Source organism: Oncorhynchus nerka, linkage group LG19 (assembly GCF_034236695.1).
Source record: "Oncorhynchus nerka isolate Pitt River linkage group LG19, Oner_Uvic_2.0, whole genome shotgun sequence".
In the NCBI taxonomy this organism is placed as follows: domain Eukaryota; kingdom Metazoa; phylum Chordata; class Actinopteri; order Salmoniformes; family Salmonidae; genus Oncorhynchus; species Oncorhynchus nerka.
Genome location: NC_088414.1, coordinates 10,496,766 through 10,524,208, shown reverse-complemented (window position 1 = coordinate 10,524,208; position 27,443 = coordinate 10,496,766). Strand labels below are relative to the sequence as shown.

Here is a 27,443-nt window from a genome sequence, read left to right as displayed (position 1 = left end):
CTGCTATAGTGTGTGTGTGTGCGCGCGCGTGTGAGTGTGTGTGTGTGTGTGTGTGTGTTGCTCTCGGAATGGCCATTTACTCTTATTCGCGGCAAATTCTAATTGGCTTCTGCCATGTAGGAAATTTCACATCAGCTATGAATATAGAACATGCACTTAGTTTGATTTAGTTTGCTTTTCTGAAACTCTCCCACAGAAAAATGATGTGTAGGCCTACGGCAACTACAGCTGCATTTCAGATACACTTGTATGTCACAATGGGGTGCATATCTTTGTGTTATTATATAAAACGACAGTTGTTGGCTACATTTCAGATACATTTTTGCACATTTGAAAAGTAGTAGGACCAATCTACCTCGTTTTAATAGGGCTCTAAAGCAATACACCCCCCCCCCCCCCCGGTGCATCTGTGAGTGTGTATTTGGTTATAATCAGGGGTTTTGTTCTGACTAAATCTTCTCTTTAATTAATTGTCATTACATATTTACAATATTTACATAGCTAATGAGAACATGGCTGCCTGCTCCAATCAGTGTCCAACTCAGAGGCCCCAAGTTATACCCGCAGTTACCATCCTCTACCTCTCTCTTAATCTCTCTACCTCTTCTCTTCCCCTCGCTCCTCTTCTTACTCTCTCCTCTGCCCCCTCGCTCTTTCTTTTTACCCTTCTTTTTCTTTCTCTCTCCATCTCTGCTCTCTGTCTTTCTTTCTCTCACTCTAAATTGCCCTGAAAGCCTTTCAGTACACACACAAACACCAAACCACCCAAACAGCCCGCACAAACTGCTGGGATATTTGGGACATTATGTTGGAGGAAGAGAGAAAATCTCATTCATGAGGCAGCCAAAAGATTCTGATCCCAGTGCTCAATGTGTGTCTGGTTGTGTGTGTGTGTTCATGCATGCGTGTGTTGATGAGTGTACACACTTGAGTGTGTGTTTGGAAGTGTGTCTGTGCATGCGTGTGTAAATGCGTGTGTACACTTGAGTGTGCGTGAGCGTGTAGCCTACCTGCAGAGTGCGTCGGAGCGGCAGTTGCGCCGTAGCTCTAGACAGGAGGGTCTGTGTTTCTCCTGGTGGGAGCAGGCAGGTACGATGGTCTGTCTACGTCTCTCTGCACAGGCCTGGTCAGGACACGAGCAGAACAAAAGGGGGTAACTCAGCTCCCACGGCACACGCTCAAAAAACTGACGCAGCGCCTGGGGACACACAGGACAAATTGCAACCGTTATAGTCGTCTTCTTCATCATCAACATCATCGTCATTATCATCATCCACCATGTGATGGGACTCTCGTTAGAAGTAGTGTATTACTAGGGAATAGGATCATTTCAGACTTCAGTCCAACCACCACCCACCTTGTGACATCGTTTGCGGCTGCAGGGCTCCTGGTTGGCCTGTGAGGGCTGAGGAGGTTTGTTGCAGATAGCGATGTAATTGGAGCGTTGTCTCTTGCAGGTTTCGTTGAGGTTACAGGCCTTGGCTGCGTCAAGGCATGGGTTACACGGTTTTCCTGGCTCTGAGCATGGGTTGGCCTTGGACAGAGAGGAGTCTGGGAGAAGGGTGGGGTTGAGAGAGAGAGAGAGTACACTGTGAGTACACAGTGGCTGAATACCTGACCACAGTGACTGACCCAAAAAGAAGGAAAGCTTTGACTTTGTTCAGACTCAGTGAGCATAGCCTTGCTATTGAGAGAGGCCACCGTAGGCAGACCAGGCTCTTGAGAGAGTGTGGTATGTGGTGGAAACTGAGCTGCACTTCCTATCCTCCTGCCTAATGTATGACCATATTAGAGACACACATTTCCCTCAGATTACGCAGACCCACAAGGAATTTGAAAAAAAATCTAAAGTTGATAAACTCCCATTTCTATTAGCTGAAATACCACAGTGTGCCATCACAGCAGCAAAATTTGTGACCTGTTACCACAAGAAATGGGCAACCGGTGAAGAACAAACACCATTGTTAATACAACCCATATTATATATATATATATATATATATATATATATATATATATATATATAAACACTGTATATACAGTAGCCATAATATGACATTTGAAACGTATGGAAATTTTGTGAGTTTTCTGTTTACTGTTAATTTTTGTATAATTTATTTCACTTTTGTTTATTATCTACTTCACTGCTTTGGCAATGTAAACATGTTTCCCATGACAATAAAGCCACTTGAATTTAATTGAGAGGCAGCGAGAGAGATGGAGAGAAGGAGAGAAAGCTAGAGAGGAAAAGGCTAATATGAGAACTAAAAGTTAATAACAGACACAGACACAATCTGTGTCTGACCCCAGTGCTCGTCTTGTTACACATCACCAGAGACTAATGCAGGGATCACCAGCTAGATTCAGCTGCAGGCCAATTTTTTTTCTGGAGCAGATGGTCGGGGGGACGGAAATTAATTACAAATCATTTGTAGACTCTCAATTGACCGCAAGAAGCCCAAACAGAAATAATGTTTGACTGAAACATAATATTTTCAAATCTTGCTTACATTTGAATACAATCACGTGTCTCTCTATCATGCGTGGGAATGCTTGAGAATAGATTTCTTAAATTGAAATCACTCGGAGCTGACACACACACACACAATTTAAAGAAACAATACTGTCAGTGGGAAGGAGAAACTGTTATGTAAAGTTCAAGCCCTTATTCTCATTATCGGTGACACGGTTTGTTGTAGTGGGAACACATTCCAAATCAGCATTTTTATTTCATACCTCACATCTTATATTAGACTTCTAATAGAGCACTATTGGTCCCCGTAGGGCAACTCTGACACACACACCTCCCCCTCCTCCCCCTCCTTGTAGTGTATTGATCGTGTCAAATGAGCTGAGCTCAGGGTGATTGAAGTAGACAAGCCTTAATGACTGGAGAATAACGACTTCATTACAGCTTCACCTTCCAGCTGTACAGAATTACTGATGTGTGCACTCATGTCTGTATTATTTTCCGGTATGTGGGGTGTGTGTGTGTGTTGCTCTCGGAATGGGCACTTACTCTTATTCGCGGCCGATTCAAATTGCCTAATGCCAATGTAGGACATTTCAAATAAGTGTTTGGTTGTGTGTGAACTAGCTCTCAAGGTCTCACGTTAGAATTAGAAGTTCATCCATGTTTCAGAAAAGTCAAATTTCTAAGTTGTTCCAAACGTCAAATTCTGAAGTGTTTAAGGCATCAATTGTTTTACCTATTAAACTCAATTACAGCCAGGATGGATTAGTCTCACTCGGGCCTTGGGGAATGTTGGGGAACGCTGTGCATATATCTCTATATCTCTCTGGCTGTGTGTTCCTTCCAATGATGTATACAAACCCTGGATTGCTGATGCTATGTGTTGGCCAGTGAGAGGCTTTGAAGCCACCAGTCGGCCATATTGGCCCTCTCCAGAAGGAGCAGTCCTCCACAGGAATGAATTTAATGGGACAGAATTTGAACATTTTTTGTTGTTGTAGTGAAGACAGTAACATTATATCTGTCACGTTCTGACCTTAGTTCTTGTGTGTTTTCCTTGTTTTAGTGTTGGTCAGGACGTGAGCCAGGTGAGCATTCTATGTTGTGTGTCTAGTTTGTCTATTTCTATGTTTGGCCTGATATGGTAGCCTGTTTTGTGTTGGGTTTTGTGGGTGGTTGTTTCCTGTCTTTGTGTTTGCTGCACCAGATAGGGCTGTTTTGGTTTTTGCCACGTTTTGTATTTTGTTCATGTTAAGTTTCTCTTATTAAAGAACCATGAACTTTAACCACGCTGTATTTTGGTCCTCCTCTCCTTCCCAGGAAGAAAGCCGTTACAATATCATTCCAAAAATTATACTTTAAGGATTTCAAAATATATATTTTCATTTTTTTTATGTTTATGTTTAGATCACATAATATAATTAAAACATATGCATTTGTGTGTCTGCAATATAATACATCTGGCAAAAATAAATGTAGATGTTAATGAATGCATTTCTATAGCTTAAAAAAATATGTCTTACAATGGTGGACGAATGCTTAGATGGAGGGATCATCAACTAGAATCAGCCGCGGGCCAATATTTTCTCGAGCAGATGATTTGTAGACCACCTCTGATTCTCTCTTTCTGTCTCTCTGTCTCTCTCCCCTCTCCACCTACGCCTCCTATCCAGACATGGATTGGTGTCAAATACTGACTTGTATCATGGGTTAACTGGCTGGCGTGCGTGCGTGCGCGGGCGCATAGGTGCGAGGGCTTTGATTGCAATCTAAACCGTGTCTTCTTGTTAAAGAGTCTCAAGCCCATAGCCCAAGGCCCTGTCTATCTCTTAATCTCATGTCCATCCTCCTCTCCTCTCCTTCCTGTGCTAAAGTATTCAGGGGGAAAAGTGAGGGATCTCAGGAGAGGGAGCCATAGAGATGGGGAGAGAGAGAGAGAGCAATATCCAGAGTGAGTGCATGGGCCAATTAGTGTTGCCCTGGGTCAGCTGTTATCTCTCTCACACAGCCTTTATGGGCATCTACACACAAAGCCTTGCCTCCAGACACACACGCACACGCATTCAGATCTGTACACACGCACGCACACACACACAAACATGTAGTGTCTTACACGTATGTTTTATTAAAGTGCTGCAGTTGGGTAGCCTCTCAACTACACCCCCCCACCCTCCCCCCTAGACAAGGTCAGAGAGAAGGGGGAGTGGGGGGACGAGGAGAGGCGGAGAGAGGAAGATGGGGAAACTGGCAAAGTGAGGAGCGGAAAAGGAAAGGAGAAGGAATTTGACAAGGAGGGGAAAAGAGGAAAGATGAAGAGAGACGCCTGGGAGCAGCATAGACACAGCTGGCTAGCCTAACCAAAGCCACACACACACACACACACACACACACAACGACAGACATAAAACACACACGCACATGCACACAGATATCTGTAGAATTAGATAGATGGAAAGAATATGGTAGAAAAAGATATGGAGATGTATATGTGAAGCTAGACAGTACTGAGCAGAGCGAACTGTACAGCAGTGGAGTCTGCTGAGGGGAGGATGGCTCATAATAATGGCTGGAATGGAGTAAAAGGAATAGTATCAAACACATCAAACATGTGGTTTCCATGCGGTTGATGCCATTCCATTGACTCCATTCCAGCCATTATTATGATCCGTCCTCCCCTCAGCAGCCTCCACTGCTGTACAGACAGAGCTATGATGTGTCAGATGAAAGAAGAGGAACCTTGTTAGAACCAGAGACTGATAAAACAGAACCGAAAATAGAATGTATTCAAACCCCCTCACTTAGATAATGATCAATGTCTAGAGTCCCCTGTGCTCAGATGTACTGCAGGGAACACACACAAAAGATTTAATGTGCATGTAGCAGGTTTCACAATAGCAGATATGCACAAACACACGCACACACATGCAGTTACACACTCGAGCATGCAAGCATGCACGTATGCAACAGCCAGGTTGTGAAATTCAATGTCCATCCAGGTACCAAGGACGTCGGGAGATTACTTAAAAACCAGCCCCTTTGGGCAACGGTGAGCGCTATTACCGTACCATTAACTAGGCTTGCAGTTTGCTAGGGATTTTTTATTTAATTTTTTATTGAACCTTTACTTAACTTGGCAAGTCAGTTAAGAACAAATTCTTATTTACAATGACGGCCTACCCCGGCCAAACCCGGACGACGCATGGGCCAATTGTGCCCCGCCCTATCCCAATCATGGCCGGATGTGATAGAGCCTAGATTCAAACCAGGGACTGTAGTGACGCCTCTTGCACCGAGATGCAGTGCCTCAGACCGCTGCGCCACTCTGGAGCCCAGTTGTGGATGGGGGTAGTGGATGGGAGTAAGCCGCAAGCTCCGGCTCTGGCTCAGAGGTCCGCAAATTCAATCCAAGTGTTAGGCACTGGTTTTTCGTTTTAAACCTCACCAAAACCTTAACCCTGAACTTAACTATTCGGAAAGAATCCCTAAACTTAAACTGGAACTGGCAGGATTTTAGCAACATGACATCTGTTCATATACAACCCCAGCAATAATATCACTTTTTTACCTTTTTAAAAAATTTTTTTTTACATTTTCTGACAAGCGAGTACTTAGACATGGTAATTTTCCCATTTTCAAAATTAATATAATGTTTGGGAATTTTGTATGCCGAAGGTATTTGTGAAAATTAGATTGGGAAAGCGGCTGTGCGTTTGAAAGTGGCCGTGCGGTTGGACAATTAACTGCAGTAATAAAACGTCTGTCTCGTTCAGCCAATCAGAGCTACTGTAGGCATTTATTTGCTACACAGGCCTGCCATCATTCACGTTTGAACTGGGCTGTGTGTTTACGGGCAGTTGCAACAGTGCGACTTGAGATCATTACAACGCATTCACCAAAAGCCAAAAAAACCCACCTGAATTCATTTCTGCAAATATGTAAACACCACGGGAGTCATCTTACAGTACATTTGGGAACTTTACAGTCCTATTGATTAAACAACCATGAAAAGGTAGGCTCTCTCTCCATCAGTTATGCACACCAACAACAAAAAGATCAAGAACTAATGTTAGCCAGAGAAAGATGAGCTCAAATCTAACGATGGAACATTAGATAAACCCTCTCAAATGTTTTCAATTAGCTGGCCGTCAAAATTGCACTGATAAACGATGGGGAATTGTGGCCTACTCGTCCCAACCAAGCACCCAAAGCTAACAAGCTAAAGTCGTCTAGCTTGCTAGTTAGCTACTTCCAGACACAAACGAGAGAACACCTTACTCTGACCATTTTACTCGCTCTAGCAGAGCTGGTTAGGCTGTTTACATGTTATCTAGGGCGTTCGAGACTAAGTGTTACATTCTTTACCTACATTTACTGACATATGTACATTTGGTCATATCAAATCAAATCAAATTGCATTTGTCACATGCGCCGAATGCAACAGGTGTAGACCTTACCATGAAATGCTGACTTACCACCCCTTAACCAACAGGTGTAGACCTTACCATGAAATGCTGACTTACCACCCCTTAACCAACAGGTGTAGACCTTACCATGAAATGCTGACTTACCACCCCTTAACCAACAGGTGTAGACCTTACCATGAAATGCTGACTTACCACCCCTTAACCAACAGGTGTAGACCTTACCATGAAATGCTGACTTACCACCCTTAACCAACAGGTGTAGACCTTACCATGAAATGCTGACTTACCACCCCTTAACCAACAGGTGTAGACCTTACCATGAAATGCTGACTTACCACCCCTTAACCAACAGGTGTAGACCTTACCATGAAATGCTGACTTACCACCCCTTAACCAACAGGTGTAGACCTTACCATGAAATGCTGACTTACCACCCCTTAACCAACAGGTGTAGACCTTACCATGAAATGCTGACTTACCACCCCTTAACCAACGATGCAATTCAGAAAATACAGATAAATGTTAAATAAACTAAAGTTAAAAAAATAAAAAGAAGTAACACAAAAAATAACAATAATGAGGCTATATACAGGGGTTACCGGTACCGAGTCAATGTGCGGTGTCAGTGGGTGTTGCACGTTCATAAATTCATCAGTTATTCAAGAGTGCTCTGAAATCAGAGTACATAGCCAGAGTGAATTTGCGAACGCTAGCGATATGCTAACTGGTTAACAGTCATTCAAGTTCTTACTAGCTGTGTTTATCCACCGAAAAATGACACGAGGGGAAAAAGTCACACACACGCTATGACTGACTTGTGATCATTGCCCTTGCTTAGTTACATTAGTCAGTTTTAGTCCAAAATATTGAGCCATTGTAACGGAAACAGTGCATCCCGAATAGAGGCAGCAAACAATGTACCAGGCCAATTGTGATTTGCAACCTGATAGCAATATTTTTGGAGTACCAAGAAATGTATTGGTGAATTATATGAATCATGCATTGAACTGCATCCATCTATTCTGTCAACAATGCCTTCGTGTACGTCATGGAATGTTGACTCAAATAGAACCTATTTTTAAAAACCTCTTATAAAGATGGCTGTGTAGCATAAACTGGGAATTTGATATTATGATTGTGTGTTTGTCATCATATCTGCAATGTAATTAAATCGCTTTCACTTTAGCGAGTTGTTTCTGTTGTTACCGTAACTCTATACAAACTTAATAAGGGTCAAACTTTGAAGTTTTGAGAAACTTTGAAATTTGACGTTTGGAGAAACGTGGACAAAACCGTGAGTTCTTGTTGTTTATGCAAAGCAAGCATGACATCAGCAAACTGCTCACCTACATGACGCCATAAACGTTGTATGCCAGGGTACAGTTGAAACCGGGATTCATCCACGAAGAGCACACTTCTCCAGCATGCCAGTGGCCATCAAAGGTAAGCATTTGCCCCCTGAGGTAGGTTAGAACGCCGAACTGTAGTCAGGTCAAGACCCTAGTGAGGACGACGAGCGCGGTTTCTGACAGACAAATTCTTTGGATGCGCAAACACAGTTTCAAATGCTCACTAACAGGGATATAAACACATTTCTGCACAACATTTGAGAGAAATAAGCTTTCTGGGATCTTTTATTTCAGCTTGTGAAACATGGAACCAACACTTTACATTTATATTTTTGTTCAGTGTATATCCCCTCTTCCTTCCTTCTTTTCTTATTCCTTCTCACCCTCCTTCTCCACTTTCCTTTCCCTTTGCTCTCTTCTGCTATCTTCACCTCCTCATCTTGCCCGTTCTCCTACTTTGTCCTCATCCATAATAATGATATGAGGGGTCTAAATGTATTTATTTTACCTTTATTTAACCAGGCAAGTCAGTTAACTCTTCGTCGGTTCTTGAGTATGGTGACATACTGCTACAGCTCTTAAACCTTTGGATGCCATCTACCATAGTACCCTTCTTTTTGTTACAGGTGACAGTTTAGATACTCATCACTGCATCCTGTATCAAAAGGTTGGCAGGACTTCGCTAAAGCCTGATAGATTTCTACATAACTCCCTTTTTATTTACAAGGCCCTACTTCAAAAACTTTTTTCATCTCAAGCTGCATTTGAAATATAGACACATGAGTTGCCTAACCCGTTCACAGGATGGATTAACTCTTGAGGTTCGTAGGGTCTCCATCGAGCTAGGTAAATCTGTTTTTAGTTTAATTGCACCGTATTGCTGGAAAAAAAATTCAAATGTTCTGATGTTCTGGTGCCGTTCGGGCAATTTAATGTATTTATTGGGACATATTTGTGGAGGAATGTAACTGTTTTTCTGGGTTTCCTTCACATTACTGTTTTTGTATTTTAATGTGTGTAATATGTGACTCATTTCAGGAAACTAGGCACATGTCGCACATCACTATTTCACCAGAGAGAAATTTGAACATAAAAAAATGGTTTTTAATCAAATCTATTTTTTGGGAAGAAATGCCTTCTGGAATATGTGAACTTTCATGTGCCTTAATAAAAATGTTAAATTATGAGCCTAATTAGTTTAGCCACAGAAAAAGGTAGGAACCTTCCCGCTAGCCATGATTGCCGTAGATAATGGATAGGCTGGACATGCCAGAAGATGAGTTTGGATTGGTCTGCCATGTAGCAGGCTTCTGTCTATAACGGGAGCTGCTCAGTATGTGTTGATAGTCCTTTCTTCCATGCCATTTTTGGAAGATATGACGTAAGCCATCAAGAACTACAAAAGTTTAGCTACTTTTCTTAACAACATTGATGTCCTGAATTTAGCAGGCGGTAAGGACAGATTAGTTGGAAAAAGTTATGGGTGTGAACTGGAGTGACTTGACACAATGCTGGCCAAACAAGATGTAGCTATAAACAAAATGTTTCTTATTTTGTCATTTTCATTGCAAGTTTTAAATATTTTTAAACCTTTATTTAACTAGGCAAGTCAGTAAAGAACACATTCTTATTTTAAATGATGGCCTAGGAACAGTGGGTTAACTCTCTTGTTCAGGGGCAGAACGACAGATCTGTGTCTTGTCAGCTCAGGGATTTGATCTAACAACCTTTTTGGTTACTAGGCCAAAGCTCTTACCACTAGGCTACGCGGCCGCCCCAGAGTACTGTTGGCTAGCTGGCTAGCTAATGTTACGTGTAAGATCTGTGAGGTAATAGTATTTGAATCAGAAATCCATTTTCATTGCTAGTTATCCTAATACTACAGCTATGACAATGTTTGCATTGGTAGTGGGATGAGTTAGGATTATGCAGGTTCTAAACAAAAGACTCTACTTCGCCAGATGATTACATAACCCATCAAGTTAGCCAGGTGTGTCTGGGGGTGATTACGGTCGTCTATTGTATTTCATGAACATGTGTACATGTCTCGACAATAGTGTGTACATGTCTCGATAATGTGTACATGTCTCGACAACCCATCCACTTAGCAAGATGTGGGTGGTTTTAGCATTTCCTGTGTATCGGGTAAGTGCCATCTGATAACTATAAAATGTTTGGAAAATGTTTCTAAAATACTTCTATCTGGACACTTTCTGTTTTTGATATTGCTATTATGCAAGTAACCAATTCAGTGTACCGTTTACACCTTTTATGTGCGTGTGACATATAAACCTAGATTTGATTTGATATAGTGTGTGTTTACCAGAGACGGTATTGTGAAGAACACGACCTGCACCACAGTCAGATTAGGATATAGGCCAAGGACGAGATTAAGTGTATTGTTACCTGGAGTTTTTCCTTATTGTAGGCTACTACTTTTGTCTTGAAATCTTTGGTTGTTTACTACACTACTCACTCTGTTTAGCACATGGCCTCACATGTGAATCCTTAAAGTGATGCGTGGGGCTAAGGCTTAAGAGGGTGTGAAAGATGCTCAACGAGTGTAGACAAAGAAGAGCTCTCCAGTAGGTGTACCAAAAACATTCAAGGGTCATTTTCTCAAAAGTGGGGTTACAAGTTAATCAACTTTCAAAGCAGAATCACTTTACCATTGTTCCTCAACTGCAGTGAATGATATACCATTTTCTAGTCTCTATCCAATGTAAAAAAATATTTCTAAGTTTACTACACACACACAAGTATATATGTATATCTGCATACACACACACTAAATGACCAAGAGTATGTGGACACCTGCTCGTCAAACATTTAATTCTAATATCATGGGCAATATTATGGAGTTGGTCCCCCCTTTGCTGTAATAACAGCCTCCACTCTTCCAGGAAGGCTTTCCACTAGATGTTGGAACATTGCTGCAATTACTTGCTTCCATTCAGCTACAAGAGCATTCGTGAGGTCGGTCACTGATGTTGGGCGATTAGGCCTGGCTCACAGTCGGCGTTCCAATTCATCCCAAAGGTGTTCGATGGGGTTGAGGTCAGGGCGCTGTGTAGGCCAGTCAAGTTCTTCCATATCGATCTCGACAACCATATCTGTATGGACCTCACTCTTTGCACGGGGGTGTTGAAATACTGAAACAGGAAAGGGCCTTTCCCAAACTGTTGCTACAAAGTTGGAAGCACAGAATCGTCTAGAATATCATTGTACGCTGTATTGTTAAGATTTCCCTTCACTGGACTGCTATAGGATGAAGCATGATTCATCACTTCAGAGAAGGGATTTCCACTGCTCCAGAGTCCAATGGCAGTGAGCTTTACACCACTCCATATGACGCGTGGCTTTGCTTCGTCGTTATCTTAGGCTTGTGTGCGGCTGCTCGGCCATGGAAACCCATTACATGAAGCTCCCGATAAACAGCTCTTGTGCTGACGTTGCTTCCAGAGGCAATTTTAAACTCGGTAGTTGCAACTGAGAACAGACGATTTTAACGAGCAATTGTTGCTCCTCGACGTTTCCACTTCACAACAACACTTACAGTTGACTGGGAAGCTCTAGTAGGGCAGATATTTGACAAACTGACTTGTTGGAAAGGTGGCATCCTATGACGGTGCCACGTTGACAGTCATTGAGCTCTTTAGTAGGACGATTCTACTGCCAATGTTTGTCTATGGAGATTGCATGACTGTGTGCTTGATTTTATACACCTGTCAGAAACCGGTATAACTGAAATAGCCAAATCCACTAATTTGAAGGGATGTCCACATACTTTTGTATATATAGATTATTTGTGTCTGTGTGTGTGTGTGTGTGTGTGTGTGTGTGTGTGTGTGTGTGTGTGTGTGTGTGTGTGTGTGTGTGCACGTAGATAGTATATTTATGTCGGATATACGTATTTCAATAATTGTCTTCCCGCTTAAAATAAAGGTTGAATAAAAATAAAATGTGTAGGCTTATATTATAGGGTTGTCTTGCGCTCATCCCAACACTGACCAACAGGAAAAACATCACATCAGCTCTCTTCTGAGAAATATTTATGCATAAACACAAACACAACTGCACACACATACATACACACTTTCTCTCCCTCTCTTTCACACACATATTTGCATCAGAGCTGTCTATATTAATGCGTCTCAGTGTTTTGGATAAAGAAGTGTGTTCGTTGGTGATTGTCTCTCCACTGTCTCCTCAAATGTCCTTTGTCACGCACACACATGCACACACACCCCCTCTTTCTCTCTCTCTCTCTCTGTCACGCTTAGCCTTTCCCTCCAATCGATTGGTAACAGTCTTGTCTAAGACATCCTTTAATGTTCCACTCTTCTTTCTTCCTCTTTCTTCTGCACATGCTATTTAACACTCCTCTATATCATACTCTTATCTTCCACTCCCTCCCTCCCTCTCTCCCTCCCAATCTCTCTCTCTACCTCTGCATCCTTCTCCCACTCTTGTTGCCTCATCCCTCTCTCTTTCACTCTCTCCCTATCCCATTCTCTCGCTTTGTCTTTCAGCTCTTTCTCTCTCTTTGTCTTTCAGCTCTTTCTCTCTCTTTGTCTTTCAGCTCTTTCTCTCTCCTGTCTTCCCGTCCGTCTTTCCCCTCTCTCCTCTCTCTCGCTGTCTCTTTGTCAGTTGCCGATCTCTGCATGGTGAGTGGATAGTGGTTGAGTGGGCATCTTCACATGAGGTCATTATAAATCCAATCAGACTGATAGGATCCTTTTATCTCTGTCTGTAAGCTCATCACCTCACTCTAAACAACAGACACACACACACACACACACACACACACACAAGTACATACACTCACACACACACCGGCTTGCACATACACATATACAAACACACACATTGCGCTGTTGGAGTCTTCTGACATTTAAAGGGGCAATCTGCACTTGCTATATACATTTTTAGACACTTAAAGGGACATTTCATATTGCCACTGCATACTATGTTATTAAAGTTTTTGTCATAGACATCAAAATGATCCACACCATGCATAATTAGGTTTGTTTTTCACTAACGTTTCTCATCATGCCCGTGTGGTGTTCTGTGCTAATTACAAACAAGCACAAAAAGGAGTTATCTTTCACCGTTCTACATACCGGAGATTAACCACGATGCTGCCAGTGGCTTGCAGCGATGAAGAAGGATGCTTACAAAAATGATCAGAGGGATTTGCAGGCTGAACGGACTGGGAATACACTTTGACGCCAGCTGAGAAGTGATGCGATACCATCGTTTTTTCCCCTTCACAACAAAATGGAATATTCTCGATTAGAGGTAACCTAATGTTAGCTAGCTAGCTACAGTGCTGGATTGAACTCTGAAAGCCATCAGTTTATCATATAGCTATCTTTTGGATACACACTGTCAATCAATTTATCCTACCCAGACAGCAAAACACTTTCCCTACTGTTTGACCAAGGCTATAAATGCCTACCACCAACAGAGTTTTCTGTTTTAAGATGTGATTTGCATCTCTGGCGGGGAGCCCCCACTCATAGGACAGCTCTAAACCCTTGGCAGGCTGATTTTGAATCGCTGCCATTTAGCCTCCACTCGGAGGACAGACATAAGCCTTCGGCCAGCCATCTAGCCATGAGTGAATTTGAAAGACAATAGCAAGGAATTTCTGTAATCTCAAATTGGGCCTGTCACCTTCCAGCTAACCACAGCCAGCCAGAGGCTACAAGCAGTTTTTTGTTGTTTCTATAAATATTAAAATATAATTTTAATTTGATTCGATTTATTTGCCAAATGTAAAAACACAATACAACCACACATCTGGACATAGTGCATTTAAAAACAGAGGATACCCTTAATCATTTCCAGTGTAAGTTCATTCATGATATATTGATTAAGCCCCAAAACAGCCTACATTTTTCCATTGATTTAATTACTATATTTTCAAGGCAATACCAACTGTTCCTTTGTAGCCATAAAGGATGTTGCTTTGATAAGAGATGCCACTCCCTAAACTGCCTCACCCACTTGAATAAAACAGTTGATGACTATCAAAGGCGGGTGGGCTGTGTGAGGGCATTAACGGCAGGAGCACTGCAGCCTATCGCGGGTACCACGTGAATGAGGCCATGGTCAGAAAATAGACAATTGAAATGTCCATGTTAGGTGTGCTACGCTAGCCAGTCTAATAGAGATCGATATAATTAGTGGGGTGGTTAAATTGTGTATTTTGCTGTAGGTGGTACAGAATCTGATTCCACCAGTATTTGCTTCCAACCCTTAGCTCTGCACAAGGTGAAGGTAATTTTAGCAAAGATATTTACAAGCTGATGGCTAAGATAGCTCAATTTACAGTAAGCATGACCAGTGGTGTCTATTCATGGATGCCATTTTCCCCCCAAAATTTAAAAAAATAAATACATAGAATTTTATCATTTGTCTCTCTTTATTTAATAATTTTCCTTCAATTCGCAAGAGGCTGAATGTATCTCACCGGTCGAAGCATCCAAGCAATCGAAACAGTGCCCCTCTGTCTCTATGTGTACAGTAGCTCATCTTTCTGATGCTATCTGGCCAAACAGTGTATTGACATCGTTGCTGCCCATAGAATTAAATGCAAGGGAAGCCAGCTAGCATTTGGCCTCCCTTGATATTTTTTTTGAATACAATAATAGCCAATCAGTGTTGAGCTAAACTGAGTAAGCTCAACTGTGAATGGTCCTGGCTCACCCCAAAAATTGTAAACGGAAGCCGATTTGGCATCTCACCAAAAACATAAAATCAAAATCATTGACAGAACTTGAATTGTAGCATCTCGTTGTTGTTTGCTTCTTCGTCATCTTTGTCAAATGGTTCAGATGTTGTACTGTCATACATGGATATTGTCCAATCCATAGTTGCTGCTTTCTATTATTTCAATGAAGTCTGCATTGCTAAAGTGTTTGGTATCCAGAGCCATTTCATTGGGAGGATGTAAAGACTTTGAACTGTGACCAATAATAGTGGAGAATTAACTTAATATACCCCCTTTTTACCCTCCTTTGCCAAAGTAATGTTATATGCATTAAGGTTTTTGATACACTGTAGGGTAAAATCTGACTCATACTCTCAATCCTGAAAGTAGAGAGGTCCACACTATGTACAGTAAGTGGTGGCACCTCAGGATTGGTGTTCCCCCTGCGGGACGGTTGAGCTAACGCAGGCTAATGTGATTAGCATGAGGTTGTAAGTAACAAGAACATTTCCCAGGACATAGGCATATCTGATATGGGCAGAAAGCTTAAATTCTTGTTAATCTAAATGCACTGTCCAATTTACAGTAGCTATTACAGTGAAATAATATTTTTCTTTTACCTTTATTTAACTAGGCAAGTCAGTTAAGAACAAATTCTTATTTTCAATGACAGTGGGTTAACTGCCTGTTCAGGGGCAGAACGACAGATTTGTACCTTGTCATTTTAGGCAGGAAAAAAGGGTCCGATCTTATTATTATTATTAACCCCCACAGAAGAAGTTGAAGAGTCCAACATCAAAGCAGAATCACATTAGTGGAAACAAATTGTTATCAGAGCAAGCCTGGTTGTAGCTAGATAGTTTTTTGGTGCATCAGGGACAATTTTAGCATTTTAGCCAACCCTTTTCATAATCTTTAACCTAATTCTCCTAACCTGCCACGTTAATTATCCTAAACTGCTTCTATCCTAGTTCTATCCTTCTATGAAAAGTAACTTCTGCTAGTCAAAACCGTCAGATCTGCCCTGAGAGCAGTCTGAGTATCCACTGATGCCATACAGCAACCAACAGAAAGTTACCATTCTCGGCTAGGAGCAAGAAGAATGGCGATTGTGAATTTTAGGGGAAAAAATGCACAGGCTTTTGGAACTAAAGAACAGATGTAATTGTTTGTAAACTCAGCAAAAAAATAAATGTCTCTTTTTCAGGACCCTGTCTTTCAAAGATAATTAGTTAAAATCCAAATAACTTCACAGATCTTCATTGTAAAGGGTTTAAACACTGTTTCCCATGCTTGTTCAATGAACCATAAACAATTAACGAGGCAATTAAGGTCACAGTTAGGACACTAAAGAAGCCTTTCTACTGACCCTGAAAACACCACAAGAAAGATGCCCAGGGTCCCTGCTCATCTGCGTGAACGTGCCTTTGGCATGCTGCAAGGAGGCATGAGGACTGCAGATGTGGCCAGGGCAATAAATTGCAATGTCCGTACTGTGAGATGCCTAAGACAGCGCTACAGGGACACAGGACGGACAACTGATCATCCTCGCAGTGGCAGACCACGTGTAACAACACCTGCTCAGGATTGGTACATCCGAACATCACACCTGCGGGACAGGTACAGGATGGCAACAACAACAACAACTGAGTTATACCAGGAACGCACAATCCCTCCATCAGTGCTCAGACTGCTAAGAGAGGCTGGACTGAGGGCTTGTAGGCCTGTTGTAAGGCAGGTCCTCACCATACAACAGCAACAACGTCGACAGGTCCTCAACACACAACAACAACGTCGCCAGGTCCTCAACACACAACAGCAACAATGTCGCCAATGGGCACAAACCCACCGGATTCACATTTATCATCGAAGGAATGAGCGTTTCACCGAGGCCTGTACTCTGGAGCGGGATGGATTTGGAGGTGGAGGGACCGTCATGGACTGGGGCGGTGTGTCACAGCATCAATGGACTGAGCTTGTTGTCATTGCAGGCAATCTCAACACTGTGTGTTACAGGGAAGACATCCTCCTCCCTCATGTGATCCCCTTCCTGCAGGCTCATCCAGACATGACTCTCTCAAATGTTCTTTCGGTGTATACGATCCATTCGGAACAACCCAGGATGCCACAGATGAGGGGATTCAGATTCAGGTCATCCGGTGGTGGGAGAAGGCGGCGCACGAGGGAGAGAGGGATCCGCTGCAGTGAGGGTCAACATCAAGTCTCAGACCACCTGTCTCATAGCCAGCTTCTACACTCAAGCCACAAGACTGTTCCAACAGCTGAATCCTGGACTACGACACACTTACCATTTATTCATATTCTGTACACATTCAAATACAATTTGTCTACTGGACCAATGGAATTGTTATGTCACCTTACTGCACTAGTATTGTTTATATGTTGCTATGGTACTGTACCTTCTGTCACTCACTATGCACATGGGCAAACAATGTCCGTGCTACTGTCTATCCCTGTAGGCTATTTAAAAAAAGACATCTTATTTGTAGTTCTTTCATCTGCATTGTACTTGATTTAGTTGAGTCTTTTTATGTTTCTTTTGTATGTTATGCTGTATATTGACTATGTCACTTATTTGATTACTTTGTCGCTTTTGTCGCCATTGAATTGCGTGAGAAGCCTGCAAGTACATTTGATTTGTTGTCACCAGTGGATCCACGTGACCAGGACTTTGTGTTCTGATATGTTTTTCACATAATCATTTACAGTACTTTTCCAAAAGGGCATAGCATCCAATGAATCGTAAATAATAAAAATCAATAAATATATTTTACGTTGGCTTGTCGCTGAAAAAGCATCCCGCTTCGGACTTGCATCTGTTGTGTCACCGTTCGGGAGAAGGGTGGGTGAAAGGCGGGTAGGTTGTGTGAGGGGAAAACGCCATGTTAACAGCAAGAGCACGGCAGCCTATCGCGGGTGCCCCATGAATGAGGCGATGGGAAAAAAGCTGTCGCATGGCACTTGACCACTCTGGAAGGATGCCGGCCTCCCGAGTGATCATTGCTAACTGGGTATGCCATGGTAGCTACCAGTTTATGGTTATTTTTTGAGGAACATATCAAGAGTGTTTCAAGGACAGCTGTTTTCAATCTACGTAACATTGCAAAAATCAGAAACTGATGCAGAAAAATGAATCCATGCTTTTGTTACTTCTAGGTTAGACTACTGCATTGCTCTACTTTCCGGTTACCTGGATAAAGCACTAAATAAAATTCAGTTAGTGCAATTTCAAGGTTTTACTGCTCACCTACAAAGCATTACATGGGCTTGCTCCTACCTATCTTTCCGATTTGGTCCTGCCGTACATACCTACACATACGCTACGGTCACAAGACGCAGGCCTCCTAATTGTCCCTAGAATTTCTAAGCAAACAGCTGGAGGCAGGGCTTTCTCCTATAGAGCTCAATTTTTATGGAATGGTCTGCCTACCCATGTGAGAGACGCAGACTCGGTCTCAACCTTTAAGTCTTTACTGAAGACTCATCTATTCAGTAGGTCATATGATTGAGTGTAGTCTGACCCAGGAGTGTGAAGGTGAACGGAAAGGTTCTGGAGCAAATAACCACCCTTGCTGTCTCTGCCTGGCCGGTTCCCCTCTCTCCACTGGGATTCTCTGCCTCTAACCCTATTACAGGGGCTGAGTCACTGGCTTACTGGTGCTCTTCCATGCTGTCCCTAGGAGGGGTGCTTCACTTGAGTGGGTTGAGTCACTGATATGATCATCTTGTCTGGGTTGTCGCCCCCCCCCATGGGTTGTGCCGTGGCGGAGATCTTTGTGGGCTATATTCAGCCTTGTCTCAGGATGGTAAGTTGGTGGTTGAAGATATCCCTCTAGTGGTGTGGGGGTTGTGCTTTGGCAAAGTGGGTGGGATTATATCCTGCCTATTTGGCCCTGTCCGGGGGTATCATCGGATGGGGCCACAGTGTCTCCTGACCCCTCCTGTCTCAGCCTCCAGTATTTATGCTGCAGTAGTTTATGTGTCGGGGGGCTAGGGTCAGTCTGTTATATCTGGAGTACTTCTCCTGTCTTATCCGGTGTCCTGTGTGAATTTAAGTATGCTCTCTATAATTCTCTCTTTCTTTCTCTCTTTCTTTCTCTCACTTTCTTTCTTTCTCTCTTTCTTTCTTTCTCTCTTTCTTTCTTTCTTTCTTTCTTTCTTTCTTTCTTTCTTTCTTTCTTTCTTTCTTTCTTTCTTTCTTTCTTTCTTTCTTTCTTTCTTTCTTTCTTTCTCTCGGAGGACCTGAGCCCTAGGACCATGCCTCAGGACTACTTGACATGATGACTCCTTGCCCTCCCCAGTCCACCTGGCCATGGTGCTGCTCCATTTTCAGCTGTTCTGCACGCGGCTATGGAACCCTGACCTGTTCACCGGACGTGCTACCTGTCCCAGACCTGCTGTTTTCAACTCTCTAGAGACAGCAGGATTGGTAGAGATACTCTTAATGATCGGCTATGAAAAGCCAACTGACATTTACTCCTGAGGTGCTGACTTGTTCCACCCTCGACAACTACTGTGATTATTGTTATTTGACCATGCTGGTTATTTATGAACATTTGAACATCTTGGCCATGTTCTGTTATAATCTCCACCCGGCACAACCAGAAGAGGACTGGCCACCCCTCATAGCCTGGTTCCTCTCTAGGTTTCTTCCTAGGTTTTGGCCTTTCTAGGGAGTTTTTCCTAGCCACCGTGCTTCTACACCTGCATTGCTTGCTGTTGGGGTTTTAGGCTGGGTTTCTGTACAGCACAGCAGATATCAGCAGCTAAATCTGGTATCCATCAATTACACTCTTGTCTGGAAAACACTATGTTACTAAAAAATAGAGTTGCCGATATAGCTAACTCACTCTCTGTGTGTTGGTAGCAATGATGAATGTGTATAAATCATCTTTGGTTGGTTAGTTAGTTGGTTCTCAGTTGGCTAGCAATCTTGCTGCCAGTTGTTGTTCTCCGGTGTCTAGCTAGCTAAAATTGTCCCTTTCCTAAGTTAGCTATGGCTGGAGATGGGGATTTGGACTTGTGGTTTCACTTAATTCTTCGTACTGGCCAACAATTATAACAGCGATTCTGATCCAAACGTAAATTCATACATTGTGCCCCTGGCCTGAGAGGAAGGAAGTTCAAAATGTAGCTAAATGTAGTATGCTAATTTTAACTAGCTTGTGTAACGGATGTGAAACAGCTAGCTAGTTAGCGGTGGTGCGCGCTAAATAGCGTTTCAATCGGTGACGTCACTTGCTCTGAGACCTTGAAGTAGTAGATCCCCTTGCTCTGCAAGAGCAGTGGCTTTTGTGGAGCGATGGGTAGCGATGCTTCGTGAGTGACTGTTGTTGATGTGTGCAGAGGGTCCCTGGTTCACGCCCAGGTATGGGCGAGGGGACGGTCTAAAGTTATACTGTTACACTTGCTCATCGAAAGCATGTTAGGCTAATGAGCAAGTGTTTTAGCCATGCAACCTATGACAACAAATTAAAAGAGTGTACTGTATGACAAAGTCATAGACCGTTTTGGCAACAGGAAAGAGAGGAGGATGGCATTAGCGTTTCTCTACAAGTAGGGTGAGTCAACATGTTTTTTGTACTTACACACACACACACACACACACACAAATATTTCTCCAGTGTTCTAGATCAATAATCGTTTAGTAGTCCAAAAATGGTAAGAAACATTAACTTGATTGACCGTGCTGTAGGTCACGTAACTGTTTGTTTCATGCGATATGCTTTGTGGATTCCACTGGACAGAGGTTGCTCCTTTGTGATGAAACAAAGGTGTGGGTGAATTTATTCTGCCACTGTGTCTTCTTGTTGTCTCTGCCTTAGGCCCATATGTTACGACGGCAAGGCATATGAACTAACAGGTTACAGAGCAAACAACGCAATTATCACAACACAGTTTGTAATTTGGCTCTTTTTCTCTGGCTTCCCCAGTGATTTTACCCACGCACTGCTACTGAGCATGACATAAAGATGAATTGGGTAATGTTTGTATGGGTTTGTGTTATATGGTTAGAGGTAGTCTGAGGACCACAGAGTACCTTACAGACCACGTAATCAATTTAGGCTACCCCTTTTCTCTATTTACTTTTTGTCTTTGGAAAACTTGGGTTATCTGTAATCCTTCCACAGTGTCCTGCTGAAATACACCACAAAGTAGCTGCATTTTGGGTACACGAGCACGAGGTACACTGAAAAGTATCAAATCAAGACTACAACAGTAATTACACAACCACCTAATTTTTCTCCCTGAAGATTCTCAAAACACAACACAAAGACATTACTACAACGAAACCTTCCAAGGGTTACTATAGACAAGAATGACCTGTCAAAGTCAATGGATGGGGGGGTCCTATCTTGCATCATACCTATAATTTTGCGAGATTTGAAATGCATCCAACTGACATCATCATTTAAAATGTCAACCCTCGCCAATTAAAATGATTTACATTTCCTGGTGTTACATGTTTGCTAACAAGTTACAAATGTAAAAGCTTGGCACATAGCACGTTAACAAGCACCAGGCTAACTAGCTAGCCAACGCTAGTCATGTGCTAACGTTTGCTGGTAAACCGTGTTATTTCATAGTTTTGATGTCTTTACTATAATTCTACAATGTAGAAAATAGGAAAAATAAAGAAAAAACATGGAAGGATTAGACTGGTACTGTATGTGTGAAACACATCTCACTGACTTGGACATGATTAAAAAACAGGGTCTCCAGGGTGAAATTCCCCTTTAAATGAATCATATCTATCCATTGATTCTTGAAGAATATAACTTATAGATGCCTCATGAGCTTAGTTGAACAGTCGTACCGCGTCAGAACCCAAACTATGTTTGTTTTACTCCGTTGTTTGTCAAATGAATGTGAACACACTTTGTACCCTCCGAACATGTTTACAACTATAATTGTGATATGATTGATGGTCAGTCCCTGTATCCATAGCTCTGACCATGAATTTGAAAGTGGTTCAATTTCTTCAGCCCCATCCCTCAGCTGTTTACTAAATCAGTGGCAGGGTGTCTGCTTTGCTATTGTTTGAACTGCAGATTGCCGCTTTACGGGCTCAATGCAATCTGTAGCTCTGAAGAGCCTCTTTGTAGCGCGGCTGACAATTATGGGCAATGCCCCCGCGGTTGCAAAGACTGCATTCCCAGCACATGTCAGTTCAATCGAAACGTACGTTTACATTTTAACGTGGATCTTCCGCGATACGGATCGAATCCAGCCCTAAATGCTCAGGAGTCTGTGTGAAATACCGAAACAGAGAGAGAGTTCAAATGAAGTATGATCAATCGTCAGATAGAGTGTTTATCTTTGATGAACTGAGAGGGAATACACAAATTAAATTAAATATAAACACTCTCTCTTCCACATATACCAAGAAATGGTGGAATGTGTGTGTGTGTGGTGGATGTAATTTCTTCTATAGTGAAGCTCATATGTCTCCTAGAGAAGCTGCAGATGACTTCTCAGTGCTTTAAATAATGAGAAATGTGAACTGGTGCAAAAGGAAATTGGAAAGAAAATAGCTTTTCATGCAGGGATGGAGGATAGCTTCAGTTACACACACACACACACACACACACACACACACACACACACACACACACACACACACACACACACACACACACACACACACACACACACACACGCTTCTGTTCATTCATCTCAATCAACAGGGGAGATTTGTATTCTAAGTAGCCCCTCCGTATCAGAAACAGGCCGACATACACCAACCCTGTTACCTTAACAGACATAGCAACAAGGTATCATGGTCTAACTTCAGTATTCAACATTTGTCCAAGGTGGGGATAAATGTCACATTTCGACAGTTAAGTTTAGGCATTCATTCTGACTGGTTAAGGTAAGGGTTAAGGCTTGGGATAGTTTTAAAACCGAACAAATCAAATCTAGAGCCTAACACTGAGATTCAACCCAGGGTTGGGTTGAATGGGGAAGACACATTTCAGTTGAATGCATTCAGTTATGCAACTGACTAGGTTATCCCCCTTTCCTTTCCTTGGAGCCAGAGTGTGCAGTTAAAGGCCTTCCTCTATCCCCATCCACAATGCCCTAGCAAGCCAGGAGCCTACTAATTGGTAATAGGTGCTCAGGTTGCCCCTAGTGGACAGTATTCAAGGCATCTCCCAACGTCCTGGGGGACAGGGCAAACGTTGAATACTGAAGTCGATCTGGTGTGACCTGCCTGGACACACACACACACATCCAGTGGTACCTGAGATGATGGAGGCGTGTCTAAACTCTTCTGAGAATTCGTGGAGCTCATAGGGCGACAGCTCATAGAAGTCCTCCCCTGGAACACAAAAACATGAGTGAGTATGAGAGAGCGTGTGTGTGTTACACAGAAACAGAGGTATTAGGAGCATTTTAGCATGGGGATGGAACCCAGGACAGCAGCCATTAAACCGCTCTGAGAACATAAAATCAAAACGCATATACAATTTCATTTTCAATACCAGCAACAATGTTGCCTTACTTTTAACAGTTGACTACACATTATCAAGCATTCACACTAGACCTGACAAAGCACATTAAATTCTGCTGGTGACTCGCTACTTTGATGTTTGTGCGTGTGCGTGTGTGTGTGTGGGTTTGTGTGTGTGTGTGTGCATATGTGCGTGTACGTGTGTAGGGGTATGGTACCTTAGAGGTTTAGTGAAGCAGGTGACAAGGCTCCATGTTTATTTATGAGGCTCTGAAGCAATGTTTCTGTATGTAAGACTGATTCCACCTGCAGTTACACATACAGTTACTGACTCAACCTCCCCCTCCCCTCGCCTCTCCTCCCATCTCTTTTCTACTCCATCAAATCCTTATCATCTCCTATCCTGTCTTCTCTATCATCCCCTCTCCTCACCTTTGTCCTCCAACTCTTCCTCTCCTACAACCCTCCCCTCTCACCTGACCGGCATGTGTGTGGTCAGCTTTATTGCAATCCTCCAACCTCACCTTGCCAATATCTTCAAGGCTCAGCTCACCAATGCTATTGCTCATCAGAGAGCTAATCCACCAACCCTTGGCCTCCTCCTCATTGCTACACTCCATTCCAAAACACACACACACACACACACACACACACACACACACACACCCCTGAGGAGACTTCATTGAGGGGGCGTTCAGATTACAGGTGGGTAATTTATGTAAAGTCGCTGTTTCGCTTCCAACACACTACCTCTGATTACATGTATGAGTCTCTCTCTCTCTATTTCTCTGTGCTCATAAATATTGCTCAGGAGAGAGCTGATATTATTAGCTGACCACCTGCCTGGCTAACATCAAAACGCTCAGTCAAAACCCGTCATGATGACAGGAAGTGGGTAACGAAAACACCAATGCTCACAATGCCAATCTGGCCCTATGGAAACACTATAAACATCGACATCATGTTATGAGGTTAGCCTCCGCCACATCCCTGGGAATCACATTCCTGGTCTACGCATTTATACGGCTCCCAGTCAATGTTATTTCCAGTTCAGGTCTACATTAGCTGAATGTAAGTTCAATTCTAGTTCAAATTAACTCAATGTTAGTTCAAAGTTAAAAAGCTTCACATTACAGTGGCTCGGTTTGCTAGAGGAAGAAATACACAATCCGCATGTGCGTGTCTTTGTGTGTGTGTGTGTGTGTGGTGTGTTGGTGTTGGTGTGTGTGTTGGTGTTTGTGTGTGTAGAGCAGTGGCTCCCTACGTTTTTTGGTCTACAAGCCATCAGAAGCTGAACACTTGAACTGGACTGACCACCTGCACTGACTGCACCATAGCACACATGCACTCACACACCCACACAGATATACACACATACACACACACACACACACGCTCATATACATACAGCGCCTTCAGAAAGTATTCAAAAACCCTTGATTTATTCCACATTTTGTTGTTACAGCCTGAATTCAAAATGGATTAAATATATTTTTTAAATCTACACACAATACCCCTTAATGTCAAAGTAAAGACATGTTTTAATACATTTTTGCAAATGTATTGAAAATGAAATACAGAAATATCTCATTTACATAAGTAGTCACAACCCCTGAGTCAATACGTTTGAATCACCTTTGGTAGCGATTACAGCTATGCGTCTTTCTGGGTAAGTCTATAAGAGCTTTGTACACCTGGATTGTACAGTATGTCCATTATTCAAATCTAATCCAATTGTATTTGTATTGGGGGGTTGATTTGCTGTTCAGGAGTCTTATGGCTTGGGGATAGAAGCTGTTTAGAAGCCTCTTGGACCTAGACTTGGCGCTCCGGTACCGCTTGCCGTGCGGTAGCAGAGAGAACAGTCTATGACTAGGGTGGCTGGAGACTTGGCAATTTTTAGGGCCTTCCTCTGACACCGCCTGGTATAGAGGTCCTGGATGGTAGGAAGCTTGGCCCCGGTGATGTACTGGGCCGTACACATTACCCTCTGCAGTGCCTTGCGGTCGGAGGCCGAGCAGTTGCCATACCAGGCAGTGATGCATTGTAGATTTGGCCTTGTGTTTTAGGTTATTGTCCTGCTGAAAGGTAAATTTACCTCCCAGTGTCTTATGTAAAGCAGACTGAACCAGGTTTTCCTCTAGGATTTTGCCTGTGCTACCTCCATTCTGTTACTTTTTTTATCCTGGATAACTCCCCAGTCTAATGATTACAAGCATTCCCATACCATGATGCAACGACCGCTATGCTTGACAATATGGAGTGTGGTACTCAATAATGTGTTGTATTGGATTTGCCCCAAACATAACACTTTTTATTCAGGACAAATAGTAAATTGCTTTGACACGTTTTTGCAGTATTAATTTAGCGCCATGTTGCAAACATGATTCATGTTTTGGAATATTTGTATTCTGCACAGGCTTGCTTATTTTCACTCTGTCAGATACTGTTGGTTAGTATTGTGAAGTAACTACAGTGTTGTTGATCCATCCTCAGTTTTCTCCTATCCCAGCCATTAAACTGTTTTAGAGTCACCATTGACCACATGGTGAAATACCTGAGTGGTTTCCTTCCTCTCTGGCAACTGAGTTAGGAAGGACGCCTGTATCAAATGACTAGGTGTATTGATACACCATCTAAAGAGTAATTCATAACTTCACCATGCTCAAATGGTTATTCAATGTCAGCTTTTAATCTACCAATAGTTTCCCTTTCAGGCTGTAACACAACAAAATGTAGAAAAAGTCAATGGGTGTGAATACTTTCTGAAGGCACTGTACACACGCACACATTTAAACTCATGCTACACACACATCACGACTGCTACCAGACTCTTATTATTATTATTAGTGCTAAATTACTGCACAATTTAAACACTAGCCTCCAATCCCCCCTTCTCCAAAACACCTGTAAATATTGTACTGTAAATTGTGCCTTTTTATGCTAAAATGTTGATTCTATTATACTGAGCCAGTTAGTTTATGTTCATAATATCTTTCATTTCTTATTGTTGTTGCAAGAAGGAACCTACAAGTAAGTATTTTGCTGGACAGTGTATACCATACATATGGTACACTAGTAGAACATGAAGCTACTGTACCACCAACTGAATTTTGCTCTGCCCAGAAGTACCCCCTCATGTGCATTGTAACAGTAGGCCTATGGTCTCATTAGTCTTTCCTCAAGTCCTAGTACCGAAGATTGGGAACCACTGGTGTAGTGTGTGTGTGTGTGTGTGTGTGCATGTGTGTGTGTGGGGGGTGGGGGGGTGATTGCATGCGTGTTGTGGAGTAAGCTGAATTTGAGGAGTGAGAAACTGCTTTAGCTGCATTCTCTCTCAAGCCCTCCTCTCATCTTTCACTCCTCCTCCTCATCCCCTTTTTAATTATTACTGAGGGAGAGGAGGGGGATTTACATTTGTTTGGTTTATCCTGTAATGAGTGAAACCATAAACTGCCTCAACAACCTGAACACTGATCCACGCAGACCTAGCAGAATTGAGAATAATTACTTTTAATTACCCTACTCTGTCTGTCTGTGTGTGCATGTGTGTTCCTGTGTGTGTGTGTGTGTGGGTGGGACACACTAATGAGCGAGCTGTGAGTTCTTCTCTTGCATATGTAGTTCATTTATTTTTCACAAGGGTCTTTCTGCTCTAGTTCAGTTGCATACTTAGCACTAAATCACTGTTTCTCAAATCTCTCCTGAGGCACCACCACACAGTGCACAGTTTTGTTCTAGCCCTACACAGACTAAATCACCAGCGACACACACACATACATATGCATGTTCTAACACCCTATTTTTCTGCCTACTCGGTCTTTGGATTCGCTTAATCATTCATCTCATGAGTCACACAAGCTGTTTCTTTTTACTTGACTGTACATGCGTGTGTACGTGTGTGTGTGCGTGTGTGCGTGCGTGTTTCATGCCAGAAAATGAAGTGAGTAAACAGAAAACAACAGTGCCATTCCTCAGTGGAACAGCACTAAGCTCCCTCATT

The 27,443-nt window shown here is 42.6% G+C and overlaps 1 protein-coding gene across 1 annotated transcript in view; it reads right to left on the bottom strand.

The window, feature by feature from the left end:
- The window catches only part of LOC115101016 (GDNF family receptor alpha-2-like), a 73,759-nt gene that overhangs the window by 16,505 nt on the left and 29,811 nt on the right, over window positions 1–27,443 (bottom strand). The window contains exons 3-5 of the mRNA XM_029620160.2: window positions 23,231–23,308; window positions 1,358–1,551; window positions 1,011–1,198 (exon numbers count right to left, since the gene is read on the bottom strand). Coding sequence (XP_029476020.1) covers window positions 1,011–1,198; window positions 1,358–1,551; window positions 23,231–23,308 — 460 coding nt within the window. The remainder of the gene's footprint in view (window positions 1–1,010; window positions 1,199–1,357; window positions 1,552–23,230; window positions 23,309–27,443) is intronic.